Source organism: Lycium barbarum, chromosome 5, assembly GCF_019175385.1.
Source record: "Lycium barbarum isolate Lr01 chromosome 5, ASM1917538v2, whole genome shotgun sequence".
NCBI lineage: Eukaryota > Viridiplantae > Streptophyta > Magnoliopsida > Solanales > Solanaceae > Lycium > Lycium barbarum.
The window spans coordinates 119,521,075-119,545,230 of NC_083341.1; the positions used below are offsets into that span (position 1 = coordinate 119,521,075).

Genomic DNA, 24,156 nt, shown 5'->3' on the forward strand with positions numbered 1-24,156 from the left:
CCCACTCAACAACGGTCTCCTTTTGTGCTTTTCTATAACTATGAGTAAACGTATGCAACCCTTTTATTTTTTCCTGAACTGACTTAATACTGATGTATGGATCGACCATAATATATGGTATCAACGTAGTAGCAATTAGGTGATTGTTCAAATTGGAATGATTCTTCCTTTAATCATCCGTGAGACAACTGTGTTGGAGAACCATTTTGCCTGCCTTCCACATACCACTTGAAATTTCTGTAAAATGGATCATCCACTCACATCCCAACATATGACGCTTGCAAATAACCCTCCAAAATTTACCTTTGGACTGATCAGAAATGAACTCTTTCTTTTCTTTGAGACAATATAGTCTCACTCTGACACCACTCAGGGAGTCTATTAATGATGGCCTCTGAATAAGGCTGCCACACAAACTACGATAGAAAGGACATAAAATTACATTATAATAAAATAAATAAATTACACATAAGCGTAACTATTATATCAAAACGCCATTAACAATCATAATTATGATAAACACCTGGCCATCGATTAGGTTGTCCAATACATCCCTACATATGGGTAGCACATCACGTGCCTCATTTTCGCGGGATTTACGATGAGTCCACTTTCGTGCAAGAGTCGTGTGTGGCGGAAGAGCCCTGCATGGTGGCTGCATCGGTATAATGTGCTCCCAAGCCCAAACCTATATTAAAAAAAAAACAAAAAAAAAACTTATAACTCTCAAATAAGACAACCAAATAAAATCATATAATTTTTAAGGTCACGTGCCTGCAATAAGGAAATGAATCCACACACATCCTTGGCCTTTTTCATCGAAGCACGGCACAGACAAGTATACAAACATGACAATGCAACCGCTCCCCAAGCTTGTGTACTCATTGCTCTAAGGTCACGCATGTCAAGCAAATAGTCTAAATTAAGTAAGTCACCGGACTTATCTGGAAATATCGTGCCGCCACAGAGTCATAGCAAGTATAACCTAACTCGCTTTTGCACATCAATTTCTAGGGTCTGGTCTGTAATGGCATCTAAGCCTCTAATATATTCAATTAATTTTTCTACTTCCAACCTACTAACACCGTTAAAACAATCCTGACCGGGTGCCCAACCAGTAAGCTCGTAGATCAAATGTTTCCACCCCATAATGTCTATATTTCTAGCATTAAGTTCATTCAAGGGGTTACCATCTATAACCATGCCAAACATGATCTCAATATATTGTAATGTGATAGTGGCCTCACCCGTACGTAGATGAAAGGTATGCGACGCAGGACGCCATCTCTCTACAAGTGCAGTGATGACTGCCCAATCATATGATACACATCCTACCTCTACTACTCCCCTAAATCCACATAGGCCAGAGTAGTCAAGGATGCGAGGATGACGCCTCACGTGCTTCCAAAATTCGGTATCCGCGCGGCGTGGATTTAGGCATTCTGTCGGTCCTCTCAAGCTCCCATCCCACACACCTTGTGATCGATGCTTCTCCTGGAGTGTTAACCCATCGTACACTTCTGGCCCCGGATGTAGGGGTACCCGTGGAAGCTCCATGCCTAAAAATAAAATAATTGAAATCCAAATCAAGCTATTTGGAGTAACTTAATATAAAAAAAAAATATGTTTGTTATTCCAATTTTAGCAGAACAAATATGCACTGACTAAAATAAAGCCAACTTCCATACGCTTTATTTAGAAACCACTGATAGTGGACCAGAGTAGTACCTATAAAATATAGAGAAAATAATTGTCCACCCACTTAGACTTAGGTCCCATATAATAATGCATTATCACGACATTTTAAGTATCCACTTTTCTGGACCAGTGAGACATCAATTAAGTTCCACTCTTCTGGCTATATAAATATCACATTAAAGGTATAATGAAAAACTTAACAAATCAGACCTTTTATAGAGCAACCCATGAAAATAACAGTTACATAAGAAAAAATTTCTTCAAAAGTGCTACCTAACAAATCAGACCTTTTATATAACAATGCTTTTAACAATCATGTCTAAAGTTCAGATAAAAATAACACAAACAAAAAATTAAAGAATACATACAATCAAGATATATAAGATAAACAGATATCCTACATTTACTATAAATACACAATATTATATGAGTTAGAGAAAATATCTTAATTTAGATAGTAGCAAAAGGTTTTTGATGAAGAAATTGCTCCAAAAATTAGACCGCAATACAAGGTTTAAAAAGAAAATAAATGAAGAAGAAGGAGAAAGAGAAGATTTTTGGGGTGAGATGTTTGTAAGTCATGGACTGAGGAACGATATGTAAAATATATATATTGTATAACGTGGACTGATCCACGTTATACACTATATATGACTATTAGAATGAAATGGGAAGAGTCATCGTTGTCGTGTAATTCTAATGGGAAGATGAAAACATTGTATAACGTGGAAATGTAATTCTTCACTGGGGAGTCTGCAAAGATGATGCTAAAAGATGGAAACTTCCTGCAATGCCATATCCAGCGGAAACAGTAGTGTTCAAGAATAAGGCACTGCGGACTTTGCTCCAGAGAAAAGAGGGAGGAAATGGTTCTTTGGGACAGTTCACTTTGGATGGAGGACTTTCCATATTTGTTTTTGTGGTGAAGCTACATGAAGATACGTGGTTAAATTGTAAGGGAAACGAATTTTATATACCTCTGTCAAGTAGCAAGCATTAGTCTAGCACCATACATTTGGAGGAGAGAAAACAAAATGAGGAGTCAAATTCTTCCCAGATAGTCAACAGTTCCCCTGAGGAGAATCAAACAATCTCTGTGTATACTGATGATATAATTAAGGAGATAAGGAATTTGGTGAGTGACATTTCCTCTGAAAAGAGCCGGAAGACAAAGAGCAAGGAAATACAAGAAACCATTCTTCAAGAAATTGAGAAGCTTGTCGCGGAAGCTTATAGGATATTCAAAAGTTCAAGCCCAACAGTGTCAAAAATTATGGTTTCTGAAGTTGAGGTTTCACAAGCTGACGTGAAAGTATCTTCAGGAACTGGTACAGGATTTGAGATTTTGTGCCAGGGTTTTAATTGGGAATCTCATAAATCTGGAAGATGGTACAAGGAGATGCATGAAAAAGCTGCAGAGTTATCTTCACTTGGATTTACTGTCATCTGCTGCCATGTGACCAGGAGGTCACGGGTTCGAGCCATGGAAACAGCCTCTTGCAGAAATGCAAGGTAAGGCTGCGTACAATAGACCCTTGTGGTCCGGCCCTTCCCCAGACCCCGCGTATAGCGGGAGCTTAGTGCACCGGGCTGCCCACTGCTTACCTCCACCAACTGACTCAGTGTCACCAGAGGGATACATGCCTAGGGATTTATATAACTTAAATTCCAGATATAGTAGTTTTGATAAATTGAAAGTTACAGTAAAGAAATTCCATGAAGTGGGCATCAAGATTCTTGGTGATGTTGTCTTCAATCATAGATGTGCAAGTGAACGGAATCAAAATGGTATATGGAATATCTTTGGGGGTCGGTTAAATTGGGATGAGCGTGCAGTTGTTGCTGATGATCCACATTTCCAGGTATGTATTTCTCTTTTGATTTTTCCGTGCTGTTGTACTAGCAAAGGAAACTTTTGCAGTGATGTTTGTCCTTCACTGGAAAAGTAGAAATAATCACAAATTCAGAGAGGACGAAGTAATAAACTGGAATATTTGAGAATGTGCTAGTCTACCACTGGGTGAAGAGTATACTCCCTCCATATTTTGTTATTTGAAATCAATTGCAGTGATATGAAAAAGTTTACATTAAAATATTTTTGATATGTGAAAACAAGGGTTTTCAAAGGACTGTTGTAGTTGGAAAAGGTGAAAGGTCTAAATGTTTATGTGTATTGCTCATCGTAATGTGGCACTAGTGATTTTGTTGTATCAGTTGGAACTTCATTGTAGGAGTAACTGAGATTCTTGTGCAAACTAACATTACGGTTCTTTAGCCTTCTCATATGCTGATAACTGAAAAACTAGAACCATGTGCTCGATATATCATTTAAAACACATTTAAATCTTGAAAACTGAATGGAGCACTAAGTATATTGTGTATTGTGTGTGTGTGTGTTTTTATATAAACACATATGGTTGTAGTAGGTTAGCATTGTTCCCATTTTTCATTCTCAAATTTGTCATTTACGTTACATTACTATCTCTTTCATTAAGCGTGTGTTCTAGTGCAGCGGTGCAAGTGGGATCAAATTCCACTTTAAACTATTTTATCTGTGTTGCTTTCGTTATTTTCATTTTCATATTGCTTTGGATTTCTTATCCTTATCTGACATCTTTTTATGCTTATTATTGAGCCGAGGGTCTTTGGGAAACAACCGTACTACCTTGGTAGGAGTAAGGTCTGCATACACTCTACCCTCCCCAGACCCCACGTTGTGGCATTTCACTGGGTTGTTGTTGTTGTAAATGTTCAATTTGCAGTCTAAGATAAAGTTTTGTTTTTTGGAGATCTTTCATCTCAAATTCTTTCTTTAAATATTCAATCGCCTTTTGGAGCTCTTCTGGAGTTCCAATTATGTTTATGTTATCAACATAAATAGCAAGTATAACAAACTCTGATTTTGTTTTCTTAATAAAAACATATGGGAAAATGATATCATTTATATAACATTCATTTATCAAGTACTCACTGAGGTGATTGTACGACATGCGCCCAGATTTTTTTAAACCATATAATGATCTTTGTAATCTGATTGAGTACATTTCTCGAGACTTTGGACTAATTGCTTCAGGCATTTTAAATTCTTCAGGAATTTTCATATAAATTCCATTATCAAGTGAGCCATAATGGTAAGCTGTAACCATATCCATCAGATGTATTTCAAGGTTTTCATGTACAGCTAAACTGATGAGATATCGAAATGTTACGCCATCCATAACGGGTGAGTATGTTTCTTCATAGTCGATACCGGGTCTTTGAGAGAATCCTTGTGCAACAAGGTGTGCCTTGTATCTCACAATTTCATTCCTTTACCGCACAAAGACCAATTTGTGGCCAACTGTTTTACACCATTAGGCGTTTGGACTACTAGTCCAAAACCTCACATTTAACAAGTGAATTCAATTCTGATTGAACTGCCTCTTGCCATGTTGTCCAATCATATCTTAATCAATATTCTTCAACAAATTGAGGTTCCTGACCTCAATGTCTTTCATAATATTCAGTGTAACATTATAAAACATTATCCACCATGATTTTCGATCAATTCAAATCTATCCCATCACCAAAAGAACTTAATGATAGTTCTTTACTTACTTGAGTCACAGGTCCCCTAATATCTTCAGGAGTATCAGGATTAATTAGATCTTAAATCTCTGCATGATATTCTTTCATAGAGTCATTCTGATCATTTTTCGTGTTATTTTTCTAGGATTTTTATCTTTAGAACCTAGTGGCCTACCACGCTTCAAGCGTGTATGAGACTCAGAGGCTATGACACTAGTAGGTTGTCCCTTTAGGACATCAATTCGGATAGGCACATTCTCTATAGGTATATGTGACTTAGTTATTTTTTCTCAAATCAGTAAATGCGTTTGGCATTTGATTTGCTATTTTCGGCAAGTGGATGATCTTCTGGATCTGTTGTTCACATATAGGGGCACGTTGATCAAAATGAGATAGTGATGAAACTTTTCACGCAATTTTTCCTTTGATTTCTTTTCTCTCTCCCCCTAATTGTGGGAAATCTGTTTCATCAAATCGACAATCTGCAAATCGAGCAGTGAATAGATCTCATGTTAATGGCTCAAGGTAGCGAATATAGAGAGTGATTCAAACCCAACATATATTCCTAGCATCCTTTAGGGGCCCATCTTAGTGCGTTGTGGTGGTGCTACGGGGACATATACAACACAACTACAGATTCAGAGATGAGCAATATTTGATTCATGACCAAATACTAATTGTGACGGGGAGTATTTATTATAATGAGTCGGTCTGAGATAAATAAGAGATGTTGCATGTAAGATGGCATGATCCGAAACGGTAGTGGGCAACCGTGTTTTCAGAAGTAGTGGTATTGCTATCAATTGTAGGCGTTTAATAAATGACTCAGCAAGGCCATTTTGAGTATGAACATGAGCTACAAGATGTTCAACTTTTATCCCAACTGATAAACAATAATAATCAAAAGCTTGGGATGTAAATTCTCCGGCATTATCGAGGCGTATAGCCTTAATGGGATAATCTGGGAACTGTGCCCTTAAGAGTATTATTTGTGCCAATAATTTTGTAAACACCAAGTTGCGAGACGATAGGAGGCACACATGAGATCATCTTGAAGATGCGTCTATTAGGACCAGAAAATATCTGAATGACCTACAAGATGGATGAATAGGTCCACATATATCCCCATGTATACGCTGTAGAAAGGCAGGGGATTCAATGTCAACTTTCATTGGTGATGGCTTAGCTATCAATTTACCTTGAAAGCAAGTGGCACATGAAAATTCACCACTTTCAAGAATCTTCACGTTCTTAAGTGGATGCTCATTTGAATTTCAATAATTCGTCTCATCATTATTGATCCAGGGTGACCTATTCGGTCATGCCAAAACACAAACGTACTTGAATCATTAACCTTCTGGTTTACGATCAAGTGTGTTTCAATTGTACTAATTTCTTCATAATACAGGTCAGAAGACAAAGTTGGCAATTTCTCCAAAACATATTTCTGGTCGGAGACATTCTTTGTAATCCCAAGATATTCATTATTTATTCCGTTTAATGTCTCAACATGATACCCATTACGGTGGATATTTTTGAAACTTAACAAGTTTCTTGGGGATTTAGAAGAGAATAATGCATCTTCTATAACAAGTTTCGTTCCCTTAGGAACAAATATAGTAGCTCTTCCTCCGGAGCCTTCAATCAATTTCGAATTGCCAGAAATTGTACTAACATTCCCCTTTTCCTTCTCAAGTGAGAAAAGCATTTCTCATCTTTTACTATGACATGCGTTATTCTACTATCAATCACACAAATATCTTCATGATTAGGCATTGATCCAAACAAAATTTGAGGAATTTCCATATATTATTCAAAATGAAAGAATAGACAAAGTGAACATTAAAATAGATATTATTATTAAACAAAGCATTACAAAAACTTTATTTACATAACTATGGAAACAGAACTATATTAGCTAAAAGTAATAACATGGATGAAAATATCTAAGTTATTACAGATCCATCACCGATCAGATGATCTATTTTTCCTTCAGGGAGTTCAAAAATCTGCCACATCTAGATGCATGGGCTTAACATTATCTTCAGAAATAAAATTTGCTTCAGCATTGTTTTCTGCCTTTTTGAGGGAGGCTTGATAAAGCTCAACTAGATGCTTTGGCATACGACAGGTACGTGACCAGTGCCCCTTTCCTCCACATCGGTAACATTTATTTTATGAATTTTTCTTTTGCACAGCTTCATGCTTTTCATCCTTCTTCCTTGACCACGGCCATGACCACGACTGAGGCCACGACCTCTTCCACGCCTAGAATGGTGAAAATTTGCCTAATTCACTTCAGGGAATGGGATAGTACTAGTAGGCCGGGTTTCGTGATTTTTCATTAATAGTTCATTATGTTGTTCAACCACTAGAAGATGTGAGATTAGTTCAAAATATTTCTTGAACCTCATCTCTCAGCATTGCTGCTGCAAGAGCATACTCGAAGCAGGAAAAGTGAAGAATGTTTTCTCCAGCATATCACGATCAATAATATTTTCACCACATAATTTCAATTGAGAAATAATTTTAAACATAGCACAATTATACGCACATATAGATTTAAAATCTTGTAGCCTCAAATGGATCCAATCAAAATGTGCTTGTGGAAGCACGACCATCTTCATGTGGTCATATCTATCTTTTAAATTATTCCACAGCATAAGAGGATCTTTAACAGTGAGATATTCCAGTTTCAGGCTCTCATCAAGGTGATGGCGGAGGAATATCATTGTCTTGGCACGGTCTTGATTCGATGCCAGATCTTTATCTTTGATGGTGTCTGCCAGACCCATCGCATCAAGATGCATTTCGGCATCAAGAACTCAAGACATGTAGCTTTTGCCAAATATATCCAAGACAACAAATTCACGTTTAGGAAGATTTGCCATTAATTAAGAAAAAAAAAAGTCAATACCTTCGAAGCTTTCAAAGTATTTACTCGAGATGACAGAGTCTCGTGCTTTCAAAATGAGTCAATACCTACTTTTTCTTAAAATGAAATACATATTCAAATGCAATTCCAAGTTTAAATATCTATTTTTAGTTTTTTTTTCAAAAATATCCTTAAACTATGTGAAATTGAATAAAAATGTCTGTCTTTAATTGTTTGGTCTAAAAATGCCCCTGCTGTTAATAGTTTGGTCCAAAAATGTTCTCGCTATTAATAGTTTGGTCCCAAAAATATTCTTACTATTAATAGTTTGATCTAAAAATATTCTCACTATTAATAGTTTGGTCCAAAATATTCTCACTATTAATAATTTGATCCCAGTTAAGTAACAATAGAAGCATTTCTAGGCCGAACTATTAACGGGAGGTATTCTTGGAGCAAACTATTATCATAGAACATTTTAATTCAAATTTTTTTTTTCCCCTCCCATTTTAGGAGGATTTATAGTGTTTCCACACTTCCCCTCCAGTGTGACTCGAACCCAGGACCTACCGGTCGTGGGTGAAGGTGCTTAACCACTGAGTCATCCCTCACTTGTCTTTTAATTCAATTTCACGTGCTTTAAGGGCATTTTTTCTTTTACCCTTTTTCCATTTTTAATATCACTGTTGGTCCAAACGCCTAGTTGTTTTTTTCTCTTCGCACACGGAAAACACTGGGATACTCAGAGACCCTCCACAGCTACATACACTACATTACAAAACCTCCTCACATTTCTTGTCTGTAATTCTTCTTCCTTTTCCACTAACACAATGAAAATCTCTTCATTTTCACTTCTTCGTCTTCCTTTCACCATCTCCTCCACGCGCCACCGCTTCTTCTCCGCCGTCGCCTCCTCCACGCGCCACCAAAACCCTAACAAACCAAACAAAAATCTCCTCAAAGCACGCGAAACAATAAACAGACATGGTAATTTCTCAACTCTACAACCAATCCTCTCACATGAAGACCAACCTCATCTCTCTAACAACCAAGCAATAGGTACCGTCGCTTCATCACAAGCAAATTTCATGCGCGTTATCATCCATGAAGCTTCTGTTGAACTGTTATGTGTAGTTAAAGCAGTGTTGAAGAAGATTAAACGGAGAGTTTTGGTTGGTGATAAGGTTTTAGTTGGTTCAATTGATTGGGTTGATAAAAGAGGTGCTATTGAGAATGTTTTTAAGAGGAAATCAGAGATTTTAGATCCTCCTGTAGCTAATGTGGATCATTTACTTGTGTTGTTCTCAATGGATCAGCCCAAAATCGAGCCGTTTTCGCTCACTAGGTTCCTCGTTGAAGCTGAATCGACAGGAATTCCGCTCACTCTCGCGTTGAATAAATCCGAACTTGTTTCTCAAGAGGTTAGAAAAATACACCAACATTGATGTATTCATGACAAGATTTCGTAAATAGCTGTAGTTTAGAGTGTAATTACGAAACATAGTTATAGAGAAAATTTCGTAAATAGCTATAGTTTAAAGCGTAATAAAATAACGTAGCTATAAAGAAAATTTCGTAAATAACTAATGTTTAGAGCGTAATTACGAATTACGAAACGCAGCTATAGAGAAAATCTCATGAATAGTTATAGTTTAGAGCGTAATTACGGAATGTAGCTATAGTTTGCGTATTTACGACAGCTATGGTTTAGAGCGTAAGTATGAAAGTAGCTATAGTTTTGCGTATTTAAGAAACGTAGCTGCAATTGCGCATGCACTAGCTATAGTTCAGAGCGTAGTATGATACGTAGCTATAGTTCAGAGCGTAGTATGATACGTAGCTATAGTTTGCGTATTTCCTAAAAGCTACAGTTGCGCTTACAATAGCTATAGTTTAGAGTTGTATTAGTGCAACTGAAATTGCGGGTATCAGTTGTATCAAAGCATACTGTATCAGCTGACATCGCGCGAAAGAATTGTATCAGTGCATACAATTATACGAGTGTGTTGTTGTGTTGTTATTTGCTACAAAACCCAAAATGCAGCTACATTTCGTAAATACAGTCTAATTGTTTGCCAAGTTGCGTAATTTTTCCAATGTTCATTCCACATGTCTTCACGCACATGATGTAAGCTATGCTGAATTGTGTAAGATAATGTTTTCTGATAATTCTAAGATAATCTGATTTATGGTTCGATTAGTTGACAAGTACTTAATACTTGTATAAATTGAGTTGCTTGTTAGTAATTTTGATTTTCTACTAGTAGATGATCTTTGCTACTGAACAGTTACCTACTGAGTAGTTGAACACGTTGTTATATCAATCAAATAAATCTCAATCCTAAACTTGTTTGTTTTGGTTAAATTATACATTTCACAGTTCAGGTCCTTTTTCAGCATATCACTATGCCTTGGGATGATTCCTAGTGAGCGATTACTTGTTAATTTGTTTATGCATCCTTTTACTTGTTTGTTGTCACTTCTTCTTTGAGTTTTTCAAGTACTGTTTGCAATGCTTGGCATTAAATTTATATACCGTTTCTTAGAAGGGGAAACACGTGCCTTTGTGTTGGAATCACCTTTGTAATGGGCTAGGATTTGAGGTAAAAAATATAATATCAGCTTGATAGATTTTCAAAGAGTGAACTTGAACTGTCGAAAGAGAGAAGCAGAAGAATATAACACAAAAGGAGGATTCTGGACTGTCTTTGTAATAAGATGAAAAACGTGTTATGACTGAGAAAATTGTGTAACATCCAAGCATGTATTGACTAAGTTTTCTGTACTTCAGTTTTAATACTACTTTCTTCCTTTCTGTTTATATTTTGTGGTCATTTCTCTAGACATCTGAAAGCCAGTGATTAACTTCGGCAGGAAATAAAAGCATGGAAATCTAGGCTTCGTAGTTGGGCGTATGAACCAATCTTTTGCAGCATTGAGTCCAAGCATGGACTTGATACACTCCAGTTTATTATGAGAGAACAAACTTCCGTCATTGTTGGTCCAAGTGGTGTGGGCAAATCCAGCCTGATCAATGCTTTGAGAGGCAATAAGCATATTCTTGGTGCAGTTGAAGACCGAAGCTGGTTTGATCCAGTGCGTTTGTGCTTTATCATTTTATATTATGTTATTACATTATTTTGTTTAGAACCTTTTCGTTTAGTGTTTCCTTTTCCTTATTATGATAGCAGATTTTAGGGAGCAAGTGGTATGATGAGCAACGTGTCGGGGAAGTGTCAGTAAGAAGCGGCAGAGGGAAGCATACGACGAGGCACGTGTCTTTGCTTCCATTGCCTGATGGGGGGTATCTTGCTGATACTCCAGGATTTAACCAGCCTAGTTTGATTAAAGTGACAAAGAATTCTCTTGCACATCATTTTCCGGAGGTCTGTCCTGATTTTTTCGTCTCTAAATTTTGTTTATTTGTTGCACAATATCTGAATCAATCTATATATGTTAATCTCAAAATTACTATGGATTCAGATCCGCAAAATGCTTAAAGATAGTGAACCTGCAAACTGTGCATTCAATAATTGCTTGCATCTTGGTGAACCGGGCTGCCTTGTAAAAGGTGATTGGGAAAGATACCCATATTATCTTCAGTTGCTTGATGAAATTAAGATCAGGGAGGAGTTTCAGTTGAGGACCATTGGAACTAAACGAGAAGGTGATGTTAGGTACGTTTACTACACTTTGATGAGATATTTATCAATTCACTCATACACAACTAAAGGTATATTTTAGAAATTTTCTTCACAATGTAAGAAGTCAGTGCTACTATGAGTCGGTCAAGTACAGAGTAATATCTTTCTGTAATTGTAATATCAAATATAAAATTTAAATGTTTGACATCCAACTATTCTTATGGTGGATTGCTGAATTTATATTGGCATTAGCTTTTTCATTAAAGGAAAATCACAGTAAAAACTCTAAAAGTGCATGTTGCATCCTTGAGTCTCCTGCAGTTCTAATATTTGTATATTTGTTGATGATACTTTTCGGAATGGAATACCGATTGACACTTTTTTGAGATTATTATTTTCTAGAGACTGAGATTCCATATTCTTTGCCACATAATTATTACACATCATCCAATGAGAAGGATTACATTTCTCCACGAATCAAAGATGGCAAAAGTTGAAAGGACATTTTCGTCAGCGAAGTGTGTGCTTGATAGCTTAAACTTGTAATTGTTTGGCATTTCTTTATTCATGTTAGGGATCTCGTTTTCATCAGAGTAGTCGAATACTTTATTCATGGAAAGGTACCTGTTGTCCATCAGGGTACTGTAAGTTTAGTTGGCTAGCCTGCTGTTATGGTTTTTGGTGCTCCATTTCCTACTCTTCGTTTATTTTATTGTTCTATAGTCCTATTGTTAATCCATTTGCCTGAACTGGTAAGTATATTTCATCTGTGGGATGATGCAAATCATTCTAACCCGTCCTAAAGAAACAGAAAGATTTATTTAATACATGTTGCAGGTGCAAAGTAGGAGACAAGGGAGTTGTGCAGGCAGAACCGCGGCTGGAGCCCAAGAAATACAGGAGACAATCTCGTAAAAGAGTGAACCAGTCATTACTAGATGAATTGGATGAACTCGATGACGAAGATGATACACTGGAGGATGACAATCCTATTCTAAGAGCAATGAAGGAAGAAAATCAATAGAAAAGCTAAACAATCCAAAGGTTCTGAAAGTTTTCAGTAGGCATGGATCCATTACACCTCAATCTTTCTTGACTGTAAATAGTGATTCTCTAACATCTTTTTCTTAAGCTGAGAGTGGTCGAAGGGATCGTCAAGATATTGTAGATGGCAAATGTTCTGGCTGGCGCTGTGTCTCAATGTTGTAAACCAGTTTAAACGATGCCAGAAGCTAACACGAAGACTTACTGCAGTACATTTAAATAAAAAAGAAGATGTGCATTTCCTTCTGCCTACTAAGCTTTCCATCTATGTTTCCGTGATTGTTTCCTCTACAATTTGGCGATGCAATAATGCATCGCATCCTATTGAACCGGGGGGTAGGGTGGGGGAAGGGCGATTTTAGGTGCAAAAAATGAGGCATGTAAACACATGGTCTCTCCGTAAAATTAGTTATTCGAGGTATATATCTTCTAAAATTAGTATAATGCTATCTGTTGGAACATATGCTACAAAAAGATTAAATGGTGCAATCTTAAATTTGCCTTTGGGGGGATAAGGAGGGGGGGGAGGGGATAATCCGTATCCTTCATTCGGGTCTGTGATGTGTTCGGGAGTACAGGGTTATTATAATGAGTTAGTTATTTAGAGCCTGTTTGGATGGGCTTATGCCTATAAGCTGCAAACAACTTATAAGCTAAAAAAAAAAAATTGGGGTAGTCTAACTTATTTTTTTTAGCTTATAAGTTGTTTTCAGCTTATAAGCTGCTTTAGATAAGCTAAGTCAAATGGGCTCAATTATTTTTTTGAGCTTATTTTAAGCACAAAATGACTTTAAGCTGGCCAGCTAAACACTCAAAAAAGCTGAAAACAGCTTATAAGCAACTTATAAGCCAATCCAAATGGGCTCTTACTTTGGGTATTTACGGATTAGCCTATTAGTTATTACAGTTTAGTCCTTTCTACTTTCTCAATAATAGCTAAGCCTACAAGTATTTCCTATTGGACACACCCTTTTGGGTAAAGTCCATATACTATTTGTACTGAACGAAGCTCATTTTCAGAGGTTATGAATAAAGAAGCATATTAATTTCTCTTTCTCTTATTTTTATTCCTGTTGATTTTGCTAAATCTTATAAGTGGTATCAGAGCATCGATTCTCTGATCTGTGGGTAATCGAATGGCATCAGAATTGCTGAAGTTTTGAGCCGTTTGGATAGGATAGCTGGTGAGGTCGCGAGTTTCTCAGCTCGAAAGTCACAAATGGAGTCAGTGCATGAGAAATCTTACCGGTAATTACGAGAATCCATTGACGCCGAGAAGAGTAAGTTACCTGTTATTTTAGAGGTCAGTGAAGTAGAAATTTATTCACCCACACAGGGCCCAACTCATTTTCAAGGTATTGGTTCTAATATTCTTCTTAATTCAGCTTCTATGGTTACAACTATACCCAGAATCCCAACTCCGCCAAATCTTAATGCTCAATTTCGAAGTAAAGGTTCTAATCCTCCAAATCTCAATGTTCAAAACCCCAATTCTTCATGACCTGTTATTGTACCTAGTTCACTGCCTCAGTACCAATTTAGCCCAGTTCGAACAACATCACTTCAAACCCCACCTTATTATGGTCAGAAACACTATACTACCACAAGGACTGACCAACCTCAATACTAGCCCAGTCCCTCTCAGCACCCAATCCACTATAATACCACCGCTGCTAACCAACCACAACCTCAATACTATCCTAGTCCTCTTCAACAAGTTTACACCCACAACATACCTCTTATGATACCCCCATTACCAACCCCACGCCCTTGGACTAGGTACTCGAAGTTTGAATTTCCAAGGTTCAATGAAATAGGATTTCAAGATTGGTGGTATAAAGTGGAGCAGTTCTTTGATCTAGATGAAGTGTTACCCCATCAGAAAGTATCAATAGCAACCTTGCATTTTGATGATATTGCATTGCAATGGCATAAGGCTTATCTGAGAAGTAGGCAACATCTAACCCCTTCTAATTGGGAAGAATATTTATATGCGTTGTCTGATAGATTCGGGGCAGAGTTTGATGACCCTATGGCTGAAGTGCTAAGGTTGAAACATACTGGCTCTGTGAAGAATTTTCAAGAAAGTTTTGACAGAGCAATGACCTAACTTAATTTAGTACCCCACTATGCTATTAGTATATTCTTAGAAGGCTTGAAACTTGAATTGGGGGATGTTGTTAGGATCAACAAACCTTATTCCCTTCCTCAAGCATATCACCTAGCTAGATTGCATGAGTCTAACTTCCTTAAACAATCCAAGGCTATGAAATCTTCTTCCTATTCGAGTCACTCAAATTCCAGACTTAACTTCCCTACATATGCCTATACTCATGCTAAACCAAACACAACCCAGCCACTCACCTTTCTAAACCAAATACCACCAGTTGGAATACTAACACTAGAAGAAGGAGGTTGAGTCCTGCTGAATTGAGTGAGAAGAGGGCCAAAGGGCTTTGTTATCTCTGTGATGAAAGACACATGCCCGGACATGTCTGTAAGACTAAGGCACAATTGTTTTTGCTTGAACTGGAAGAAGAGGTTGACGTGGTGACAGAACAAGATGATCAATTGGTAAATATGGACTATGTTGAGGAACCTCAAACTTGTGAAATATCTATTCATGCCTTGCATGGGCTGAAGGGCACTAGAACCTTGAGGTTGATAGAATACTGTCAATAGAGGTCTTTTAATATATTGATAGATACTGGGTCAACCCATAACTTCCTTAATCAGTCTTGGGCAACTAAGATGGGTTGGAGGGTGGATCCTTGTGACCTGTTTGATGCTTGTTTGTCAGATGGTCAATATCAGGGATGTGTAAGGGGTTAGAATGGTTGCTGAAGAGTACTGCATTTAAAGCTGATTTCCTTCTCTTACCTCTAGGCACTTGTGACATGGTGTTCGGTTGTCAGTGGTTAAGTGAACTAGGGGATATTGTACTCAACTTCAGGAAACTAACTATGATTTTTGAGTATCAAGGTAAGGTAATTTCATTACAAGGGAATGAACAAAACTTGAAGATAGTGGAAGCAGATGCCTTACCTAAACTTAAGGAACAAGCTGCTCAAATCTTTATGATTAAGGTTGTCCCTAGGGAAGAGTAGAGTAATAGTGGAATGAAGGGTGTAATGATTGAATGTTCTACAGGCATGAAAGACATATTAGAGGAACATAAAGAGTTGTTTGAAGATCCTAAACGCCTTCCCCCTTCTAGAGGTTCTTTTGATCGTCACATACCTCTGGTGAAAGGCCATAAAGCTGTGAATACCAGACCTTATAGATATGGTGGAGGAGCTGCTAGAACAAGGACTGATCCAGCACAGTTGCAGTCCCTTTGCCTCTCCAGTGGTCTTGATATGTTAGAAGGATGGTTCCTAGAGAATGTGTGTGGATTATAGGGCTTTAAACCAAATTACTATTAAAGACAAGTTTCCAATACCTGTCATAAAAGAATTATTAAGAGAATTAGGGGGTTCACAATGGTACTCTAAAATTGATCTCAGATCTGGGTATCACCAAATAAGAATGGCACCAGAAGATGTGCATAAAACAGTATTTAGGACTCATTTAGGCCATTATGAATATCTTGTTATGCCATTTGGGCTGACAAATGCTCCTTCTAGCTTCCAAGGGTTGATGAACCATGTCTTCCAAAGTTAATTGGGGAAGTTTATCATGGTCTTTTTTTATGACATTTTGGTATTTAGCAAGAATTTGGGTGAGCATAGGGATTATCTGAGAATTACTTTTGATCTGTTGAAACAGCATCACTTATATGCTAGGAGGGCCAAGTGTGCTTTTGCTGCTAGAAAGGTGGAGTACCTAGGACATTTGATTTCAGCTCTTGGTGTAGAAACAGATCCTCAGAAGGCGCAAGCTGTAAAAGATTGGCATGTTCCCACCACTCTTAGACAGTTAAGGGGATTTCTTGGTCTTCCTGGATATTACAGGAGATTTATTAGAGGGTATGGCAAGATAAGTAAACCATTGACTGATCTTTTTGAAAAATGAAGGATTCAAATGGACAGACCAAGCTACAGATGCCTTTCATAAGTTAAAAGATACCTTGGCAGCAGCACCTGTCCTGGCATTGCCAGATTTTTCACGACCATTCATCATTGAGACTGATATATGTGATTTGGGCATTGGAGTTGTGCTTATGCAACAACACAGACCCATAACATATTTTAGCAAAGGATTATCTGGAAGGAACTTAGCTTTGTCTGTGTATGACAAATAATTACTTGCTCTAGTCATGGCTGTATCTAAATGGGGACAATATATAGTGGGCAGTCAGTTCTCAAAGGCTCTTAAGTTTTTGTTGGAACAGAAATTACACACTGGATCCCAGTTAAAATGGATCACCAAACTTATGCAATTTGACTTTGATATTGAGTACAAGAAGGGGAAGGAGAATACAGTAGCAGATGCCCATGCACTCAAGGAACTAATTCAAAAGCTTAAAACTCAACATGAGGAAGTACCTGCCTACACTTTTGTTAATCAACAACTGAGGAGAAACGGAAAACTTGGAATTGGACCTGATCCTATTCTCAGAAATGAGATACTATCATTATGGCATGACAAGCCTATGGGAGGACACTCTGGCATGGATCACACATATAAGAGGGTAGCTGCATTATTTTACTGGAAGGGTTTGAAAAAAGCTAAGTTGTTTATGGACAATATATTTAAATTACATGGCATGCCGAAGGATATTGTGAGTGACAGGGATCCCATTTTCACAAGTAAGTTCTGGCAAGAATTATTTTCTATTGAAGGAGTCACTTTAAACACTTCAATAGCTTGCCATCCATAATCAGATGGTCAGACTGAAGTAGTGAATAGGTGCTTGGACACTTATCTCAGATGCTGTGCAGACTCTCCTGCTGATTGGCTCTAGTTTTTACCTTCTGCAGAGCGGTGGTATAACACTTCCTTTCATTCCAGCACTCAAACTACACCTTATAAGGCCTTGTATGGTCAACTACCTCTTGCATTTGCCTTATGTAGCTGGTGAGTCTGATTTGTCTGAGGTTGATAGAAGTCTGATCACTAGAGATTTCAAACATCAGTTGTTGAAGTTTCATTTGAATAGGGCTCAACAAATAATGGAGGTTCAGGCTAACAAAAAAGATCAGATAGACAGTTTTCACCAGGTGAATGGGTATTCCTTAAAATACAACCTCATAGGCACGTTACTATGTCCAACCAACAGTTTAATAAGTTATCTTCCAACTATTATGGTCCATATATGATCTTGGAGAAAATTGGATCAGTCGCTTACAAGCTTTCTCTTCCACCTGACCTGTTACTTAATCCCACATTTCATGTCTCATTGCTCAAACCTTGTCATGCTATCCCAGTTATTATCACTCATCCTCCAGTGTTGAACATTTCCAATCCTTATTGTCCTAAAACAGAGAGGGTGTTGGATAGAAGGCTAATTCAGAAGGGAAACAAAGCTATTGCTCAAGTTCTCATTCAATGGGAGCACATTCCTGGGGATCAAGCAACTTGGGAGGATTTTAATGCCATCAAAACTACATTTCCTTTATTTGTTCCATGAGGACTGGGAAATTTTTATCGGGGAATTATTGACGTGTTCTGGTTCAAGAAAGGTTGGAGTGTGCATCAGAAGGTGTACCTCAAGCTTGCCGAGGAGTACAGGGTTGTTATAATGAGCAAGTTATTTACTTTGGGTATTTACAGATTAGCCCAATTAGTTATTAAAATTTAGTCCTTCCTACTTTCTCAATAATAGCTAGGTTAATTATACATTACCCTATTGAGTATTTTCTATTGGACATTTTAGGTCCATACCCTTTTGGGTAAAGTCCACATACTATTTGTACTGAACGAAGCTCATTTTCGGAGGTTATGAATGAAGAAGCATCTTAATTTCTCTTTCTCTGATTTTTATTCCTGTTGATATTGCTAAATCTTATCAGTCAGGAGTTGCTGATCGCTGATCGTACTCCTTTCAGCTTATTACGGTGCCCTATATCGGAATTCTCTCCTCTTTCTGGGGTCTGGATATAGAGTCCGGAGTCTAAAGGGCACTAAAATGCACAAAATAAACCAAAAGGGGTGCCCCATTCCATAATATACCAAAAGGGGTATAACGTGGAGGGGCCAAAGTTATACCCCCAATTCCCCCCCACCCCCCCCCCCCCCCCCCCTTGTCAGACCAAAAAAAAATAAAGTTTAAAAGTATAACGTGGACTGATCCACGTTATACAAAATTTATAATTTTATAGAACATTGTACAAGTTTTCATCTTCCCATTAGAATTACATGACAAAGATGACTCTTCCCATTTCATTCTAATAGTCATATATATATATATTATCCCCTCCCCCCTAACGTTTTACAAAAATAGTTTGTAAGACGTTGGCCAGATTTAAATCATATCCGGTTGTATTTTTAATAAAAAAAAATCAGTGATTTTTTTAATTTTTAACTCAAACATACGCCACAAGTCATATAATAATTAACTCAAAAAATATTTTAACTCATACAATAATTAAATATGTGTTGTATATGCGAACATAAAAAAAAATATTAAAATATACGTTAAATAAATATCACACATTAACTGAGTAGTAAATGTTAAATTACATATGTTATTAAATGGCAGAAGACATATTATATATTCTTGAAAGATTACATAAGGAAACAACGATCGTACAACTTAGGAAAAAACATAAGAACCAACAAGCAACAACAACTACTGATTTCTGTCAGGGCAGCGATTCTTGTTATGACCTGTTTGCTTGCACGTACTACACTTCCTAGCCATGCGAGCAGGAGCTGTATCCATTTCATTCCTCCTTCTAGTTGTACTCCGCGCTCTTGAAGTTCGCTCGTATTCAGTGCTTGCAATTAAACTGAAAGGAGAAGGTGGCCAATATGCCTCATCACCCAACGATGAAAAATTTCCACTGTACGTTTTCTTGTAATACCTGCAACTGTAGTACTTGCTAACATAGGTCTTTGGTTGAATTCCGCGGATATCACAAAATTTAATGGCATGTGAACATGGCATATGGTAGTTTCTCCACTTCCCACACGAACACTTTTTTCCTTCGGCAGAGACTTTATGGATATTTCCGCCCTTACCTTCGTGTGAAAATGTCAGAATCTCAAAGACCCCTTCAGCTGTATTGTATTGCTTCATGTCAGTGTGCTTTAGGGACCTCTCCCAGTATTCATCAAACTTCTTTTCAACAGCGAGCGGCCAAAACTTTTTATCCGCAATCAACAAATCAGCAAGGGTGCTTCTCTCAACAAACCGATCAACAAGATTTTTAAACGTATAACGGACCATGACAGTAACGGGCAATCCACGAGCTTTCTTCAATATACCGTTGTAAGACTCAGAGACATTCGTTGTCATAGCCCCCCCCCCCACCTATGATTGTTGTCCTTATTCAATGTCCATTTCTCCTTCGGAAGAGCTTTTAACCACAGATGCACTGGAGGAGACAATCTTTTAATTTGTTCCATCCTCATTTTATACTTCTTCTTCTGGTGCTCTGTAGCCGCCAACCACATTAGCTTCTCAAGGTCACTGTTGAGGAACTTTTTATTAAAGTTGCTTTTCAAATGTCGAACACAAAACCTATGGTGTGTGGATGGTGGTTGTAACCAATCATGTGTTTGGACACATTGGAAGATGCCCTGATGACGGTTAGAAATAAGTCCAATTCCTTGTCTCCCATAAACAATATGTCTCCACAACAACACAAGGAACCACGTCCATGACTCAAAGCTCTCGCGTGCAACAATAGCATATGCAAGTGGAAAAATGTTATTGTTCGCGTCAATTCTAACAGCAATTAACAGTTTCATCTCCTACTTACCATATAGATGAGTGTCGTCTATTGAGATGACCGACCTGCAATTTTTGAATCCATCAATGCTTGGTTTATAAGCCTAGAAAAGAAACTTGAAGATGTGTTCGCCTTGCATTGTAGTTGATTGGTGCTCCCACTCAACAACGGTCCCCGGATTAAAATATTGTAAGGCAGCCATGTATCGGGGCAATGTCTTGAAAGAGGTTTCAAAATCTGCAAATACCATTTCAATAGCTTTCTTACGCCCCTTTTGTGCTTTTCTATAACTAGGCGTAAACGTATGCAACTATTTTATTTTTTTCCTGAACTGACTTAATACTGATGTATGGATCGACCATAACATATGGTATCAACGTAGTAGCAATTAGGTGACTGTTCAAATTGGAATGATCCTTCCTTTAATCATCTGTGAGACAACTGTGTTAGAGAACCATTTTGCCTGCCTTCCACATACCACTTGAAATTTCTCTAAAACGGATCATCCACTCACAACCCAACATATGACGCTTGCAAATAACCCTCCAAAATTTACCTTTGGACTGATCAGAAATGAACTCTTTCTTTTCTTTGAGACAATATAGTCTCACTCAGACACCACTCAGGGAGTCTGAATAAGGCTGCCACACAAACTACGATAGAAAGAACATAAAATTACATTATAATAAAATAAATAAATTACACATAAGCGTAACTATTATATCAAAACGCCATTAACAATCATAATTATGATAAATACCTGGCCATCGATTAGGTTGTCCAATACATCCCTACATATGGGTAGCACATCACGTGCCTCATTTTCGCGGGATTTACGATGAGTCCACTTTCGTGCAAGAGCCGTGTGTGGCGGAAGAACCCTGCATGGTGGCTGCATCGGTATAATGTGCTCCCAAGCCCAAACCTATATTAAAAAATTAAAAAAAAAAATAGAAAGCTTATAACTATCAAATAAGACAACCAAATAAAATCATATAATTTTTAAGGTCACGTACCTGCAATAAGGAAATGAATCCACACACATCCTTGGCCTTTTTCATCGAAGCGCGGCACAGACAAGTATACAAATATGACAATGCAGCCGCTCCCCAAGCTTGTGTACTCATTGCTCTAAGGCCACGCATGTCAAGCAAATAGTCTAAATTAAGTAAGTCACCGGACTTATCCGGAAATATCGTGCCGCCACAGAGCCATAGCAAGTATAACCTAATCCGCTTTTGCACATCAATTTCTGGGGTCTGGTCTGTAATGGCATCTAAGCCTCTAATATATTCAATTAATTTTTTTACTTCCAACCTACTAACACCGCTAAAACAATCCTGACCGGGTGCCCAACCAGTAAGCTCGTAGATCAAATGTTGCCACCCCATAATGTCTATATTTCTAGCATTAAGTTCATTCAAGGGGTTACCACCTATAACCATGCCAAACATGATCTCAATATCTTGTAATGTGATAGTGGCCTCACTCGTACGCAGATGAAAGGTATGCGTCTCAGGACGCCATCTCTCTACAAGTGCAGTGATGACTGCCCAATCATATGATACGCATCCTACCTCTACTACTCCCTTAAATCCACATAGGCCAAAGTAGTCAAGGATGCGAGGATGACGCCTCACGTGCTTCCAAAATTCGATATCCGTGCGGCGTGGATTTAGGCATTCTGTCGGTCCTCTCAAGCTCCCATCCCATACACCTTGTGATCGATGCTTCTCCTGAAGTGTTAATACATCGTACACTTCTGGCCCCGGATGTAGGGGTACCCGTGGAAGCTCCATGCCTAAAAATAAAATAATTGAAATCCAAATCAATCTATTTGGAGTAACTTAATATAAAAAAAGAAATATGTTTGTTATTCCAATTTTAGCAGAACAAATATCACTGACTAGAATAAAGCCAACTTTCATTCGCTTTATTTAGAAACCACTGATAGTGGACAAGATTAGTACCTATAAAATATAGAGAAAATAATTGTCCACCCACTTAGACTTAGGTCCCGTATAATAATGCATTATCACGACATTTTAAGTATCCACTTTTCTGGGCCAGTGAAACATCAATTAAGTTCCACTCTTCTGGCTATATAAATATCACATTAAAGGTATAATGAAAAACTTAACAAATCAGACCTATTATAGAGCAACCCATGAAAATAACAGTTACATAAGAATAAATTTCTTCAAAAGTGCTACTTAACAAATCAGACCTTTTATATAACAATGCTTTTAACAATCATGTCTAAAGTTCAGATAAAAATAACACAAACAAAAAATTAAAGAATACATACAATTAAGATATATAAGATAAACAGATATCCTACATTTACTATAAATACACAATATTATATGAGTTAGAGAAAATACCTTAATTTAGATAGCAACAAAAGGTTTTTGATGAAGAAATTGCTCCAAAAATTAGGCCGCAATGCAAGGTTTAAAAAGAAAATAAATGAAGGAGAAGAAGAAGGAGAAGGAGAAGGATAAGATTTTTGGAAAACTTCTGTAAGTTGAAAAAGAATGGCGGAGGAGGCGGAGGAGGAAGATGGAGAATTAGGGCAGAATAAATTTTTGGGGTGAGATGTTTGAAGTCGTGGACTGAGGAACGATATGTAAAATATATATATTGTATAACGTGGATCAGTCTACGTTATACAATATATATGACTATTAGAATGAAATGGGAAGAGTCATCTTTGTCGTGTAATTCTAATGGGAAGATGAAGACATTGTATAACGTGGAATGATCCACGTTATACTTTTAAATTATTATTATTATTATTATTATTATTATTATTTTTGGTCTGACAGTGGGAAAAAAAATTGGGGTATAACGTTGGCCCCTCCACGTTATACCCCTTTTGGTATATTGTGGAATGAAGCACCCCTTTTAGTTTATTTTGTGCATTTTAGTGCCCTTTAGGCTTCAGAATCTCTGGATATATGTCCAGTTCTCAACCTTGTTCCTAACGAGTGGGCAAATGGACGTCGAACAAATAACTGCAGAAGTTTACTTCCCTCATAAGTGGAAACCCACTGATAATGGTTTCGGAAAGTGTTCTAGGCCACCTTGCAACAAAGAAAGGAAAATAGGAAAAAGGATCTTGTTTTAAGATGTTGACAAGTGATCGTATTGCAGTGGTACAAATGAAATCAATGCAACTTGATTTCAAAGTTGATCTAAAAATCAATTCAAATTGAAAATTGAACTAAGCCGATTAAATAAATCAATATATTTTTGATTCTTCATATACTTTTTCCTTATAATTTATTTTTTCTATTGGTTTCACTCTAACAGGATAATAGCCATAAAAGTTAATTAGGAACTGCAAGGAGCATGTAGATCAAATTCATATTGACTTTGTCTAGAGACCATACTGAAGTCCATTCTCTGCAACCCAAATCATATACGCGTTTTAGCATCCTTCAATTTTTTATTTTTTTTTGTTCGAGAAGTGCTAAAAGTTGTTGGT

The 24,156-nt window shown here is 37.4% G+C and overlaps 2 protein-coding genes across 3 annotated transcripts; one reads left to right on the plus strand and one right to left on the minus strand.

Annotated features, from left to right (window-relative positions):
* Positions 1-8,836: 8,836 nt before the first annotated feature.
* On the plus strand, positions 8,837-13,080 carry LOC132641269 (small ribosomal subunit biogenesis GTPase RsgA 1, mitochondrial). 2 transcript variants are annotated; one of them, XM_060358193.1, is made up of 5 exons: positions 8,837-9,561; positions 11,015-11,236; positions 11,329-11,526; positions 11,624-11,817; positions 12,622-13,080. In XM_060358193.1, exons 1-5 carry the CDS (start codon positions 8,971-8,973, stop codon positions 12,806-12,808), a joined length of 1,392 nt encoding a protein of 463 aa, XP_060214176.1. In that variant the 5' UTR covers positions 8,837-8,970; the 3' UTR covers positions 12,809-13,080. The 2 variants fall into 2 exon arrangements, with proteins under 2 accessions (XP_060214176.1, XP_060214177.1); XM_060358194.1 differs by having other exon boundaries at positions 8,839-9,561; positions 11,332-11,526.
* Positions 13,081-21,277: 8,197 nt separating this feature from the next.
* On the minus strand, positions 21,278-22,465 carry LOC132639689 (protein MAIN-LIKE 2-like). Its single transcript, XM_060356124.1, has 3 exons — positions 21,710-22,465; positions 21,427-21,591; positions 21,278-21,319 (listed from the first exon to the last, which is right to left on the minus strand). Exons 1-3 carry the CDS (start codon positions 22,463-22,465, stop codon positions 21,278-21,280), a joined length of 963 nt encoding a protein of 320 aa, XP_060212107.1.
* Between the last annotated feature and the right edge of the window lie 1,691 nt (positions 22,466-24,156).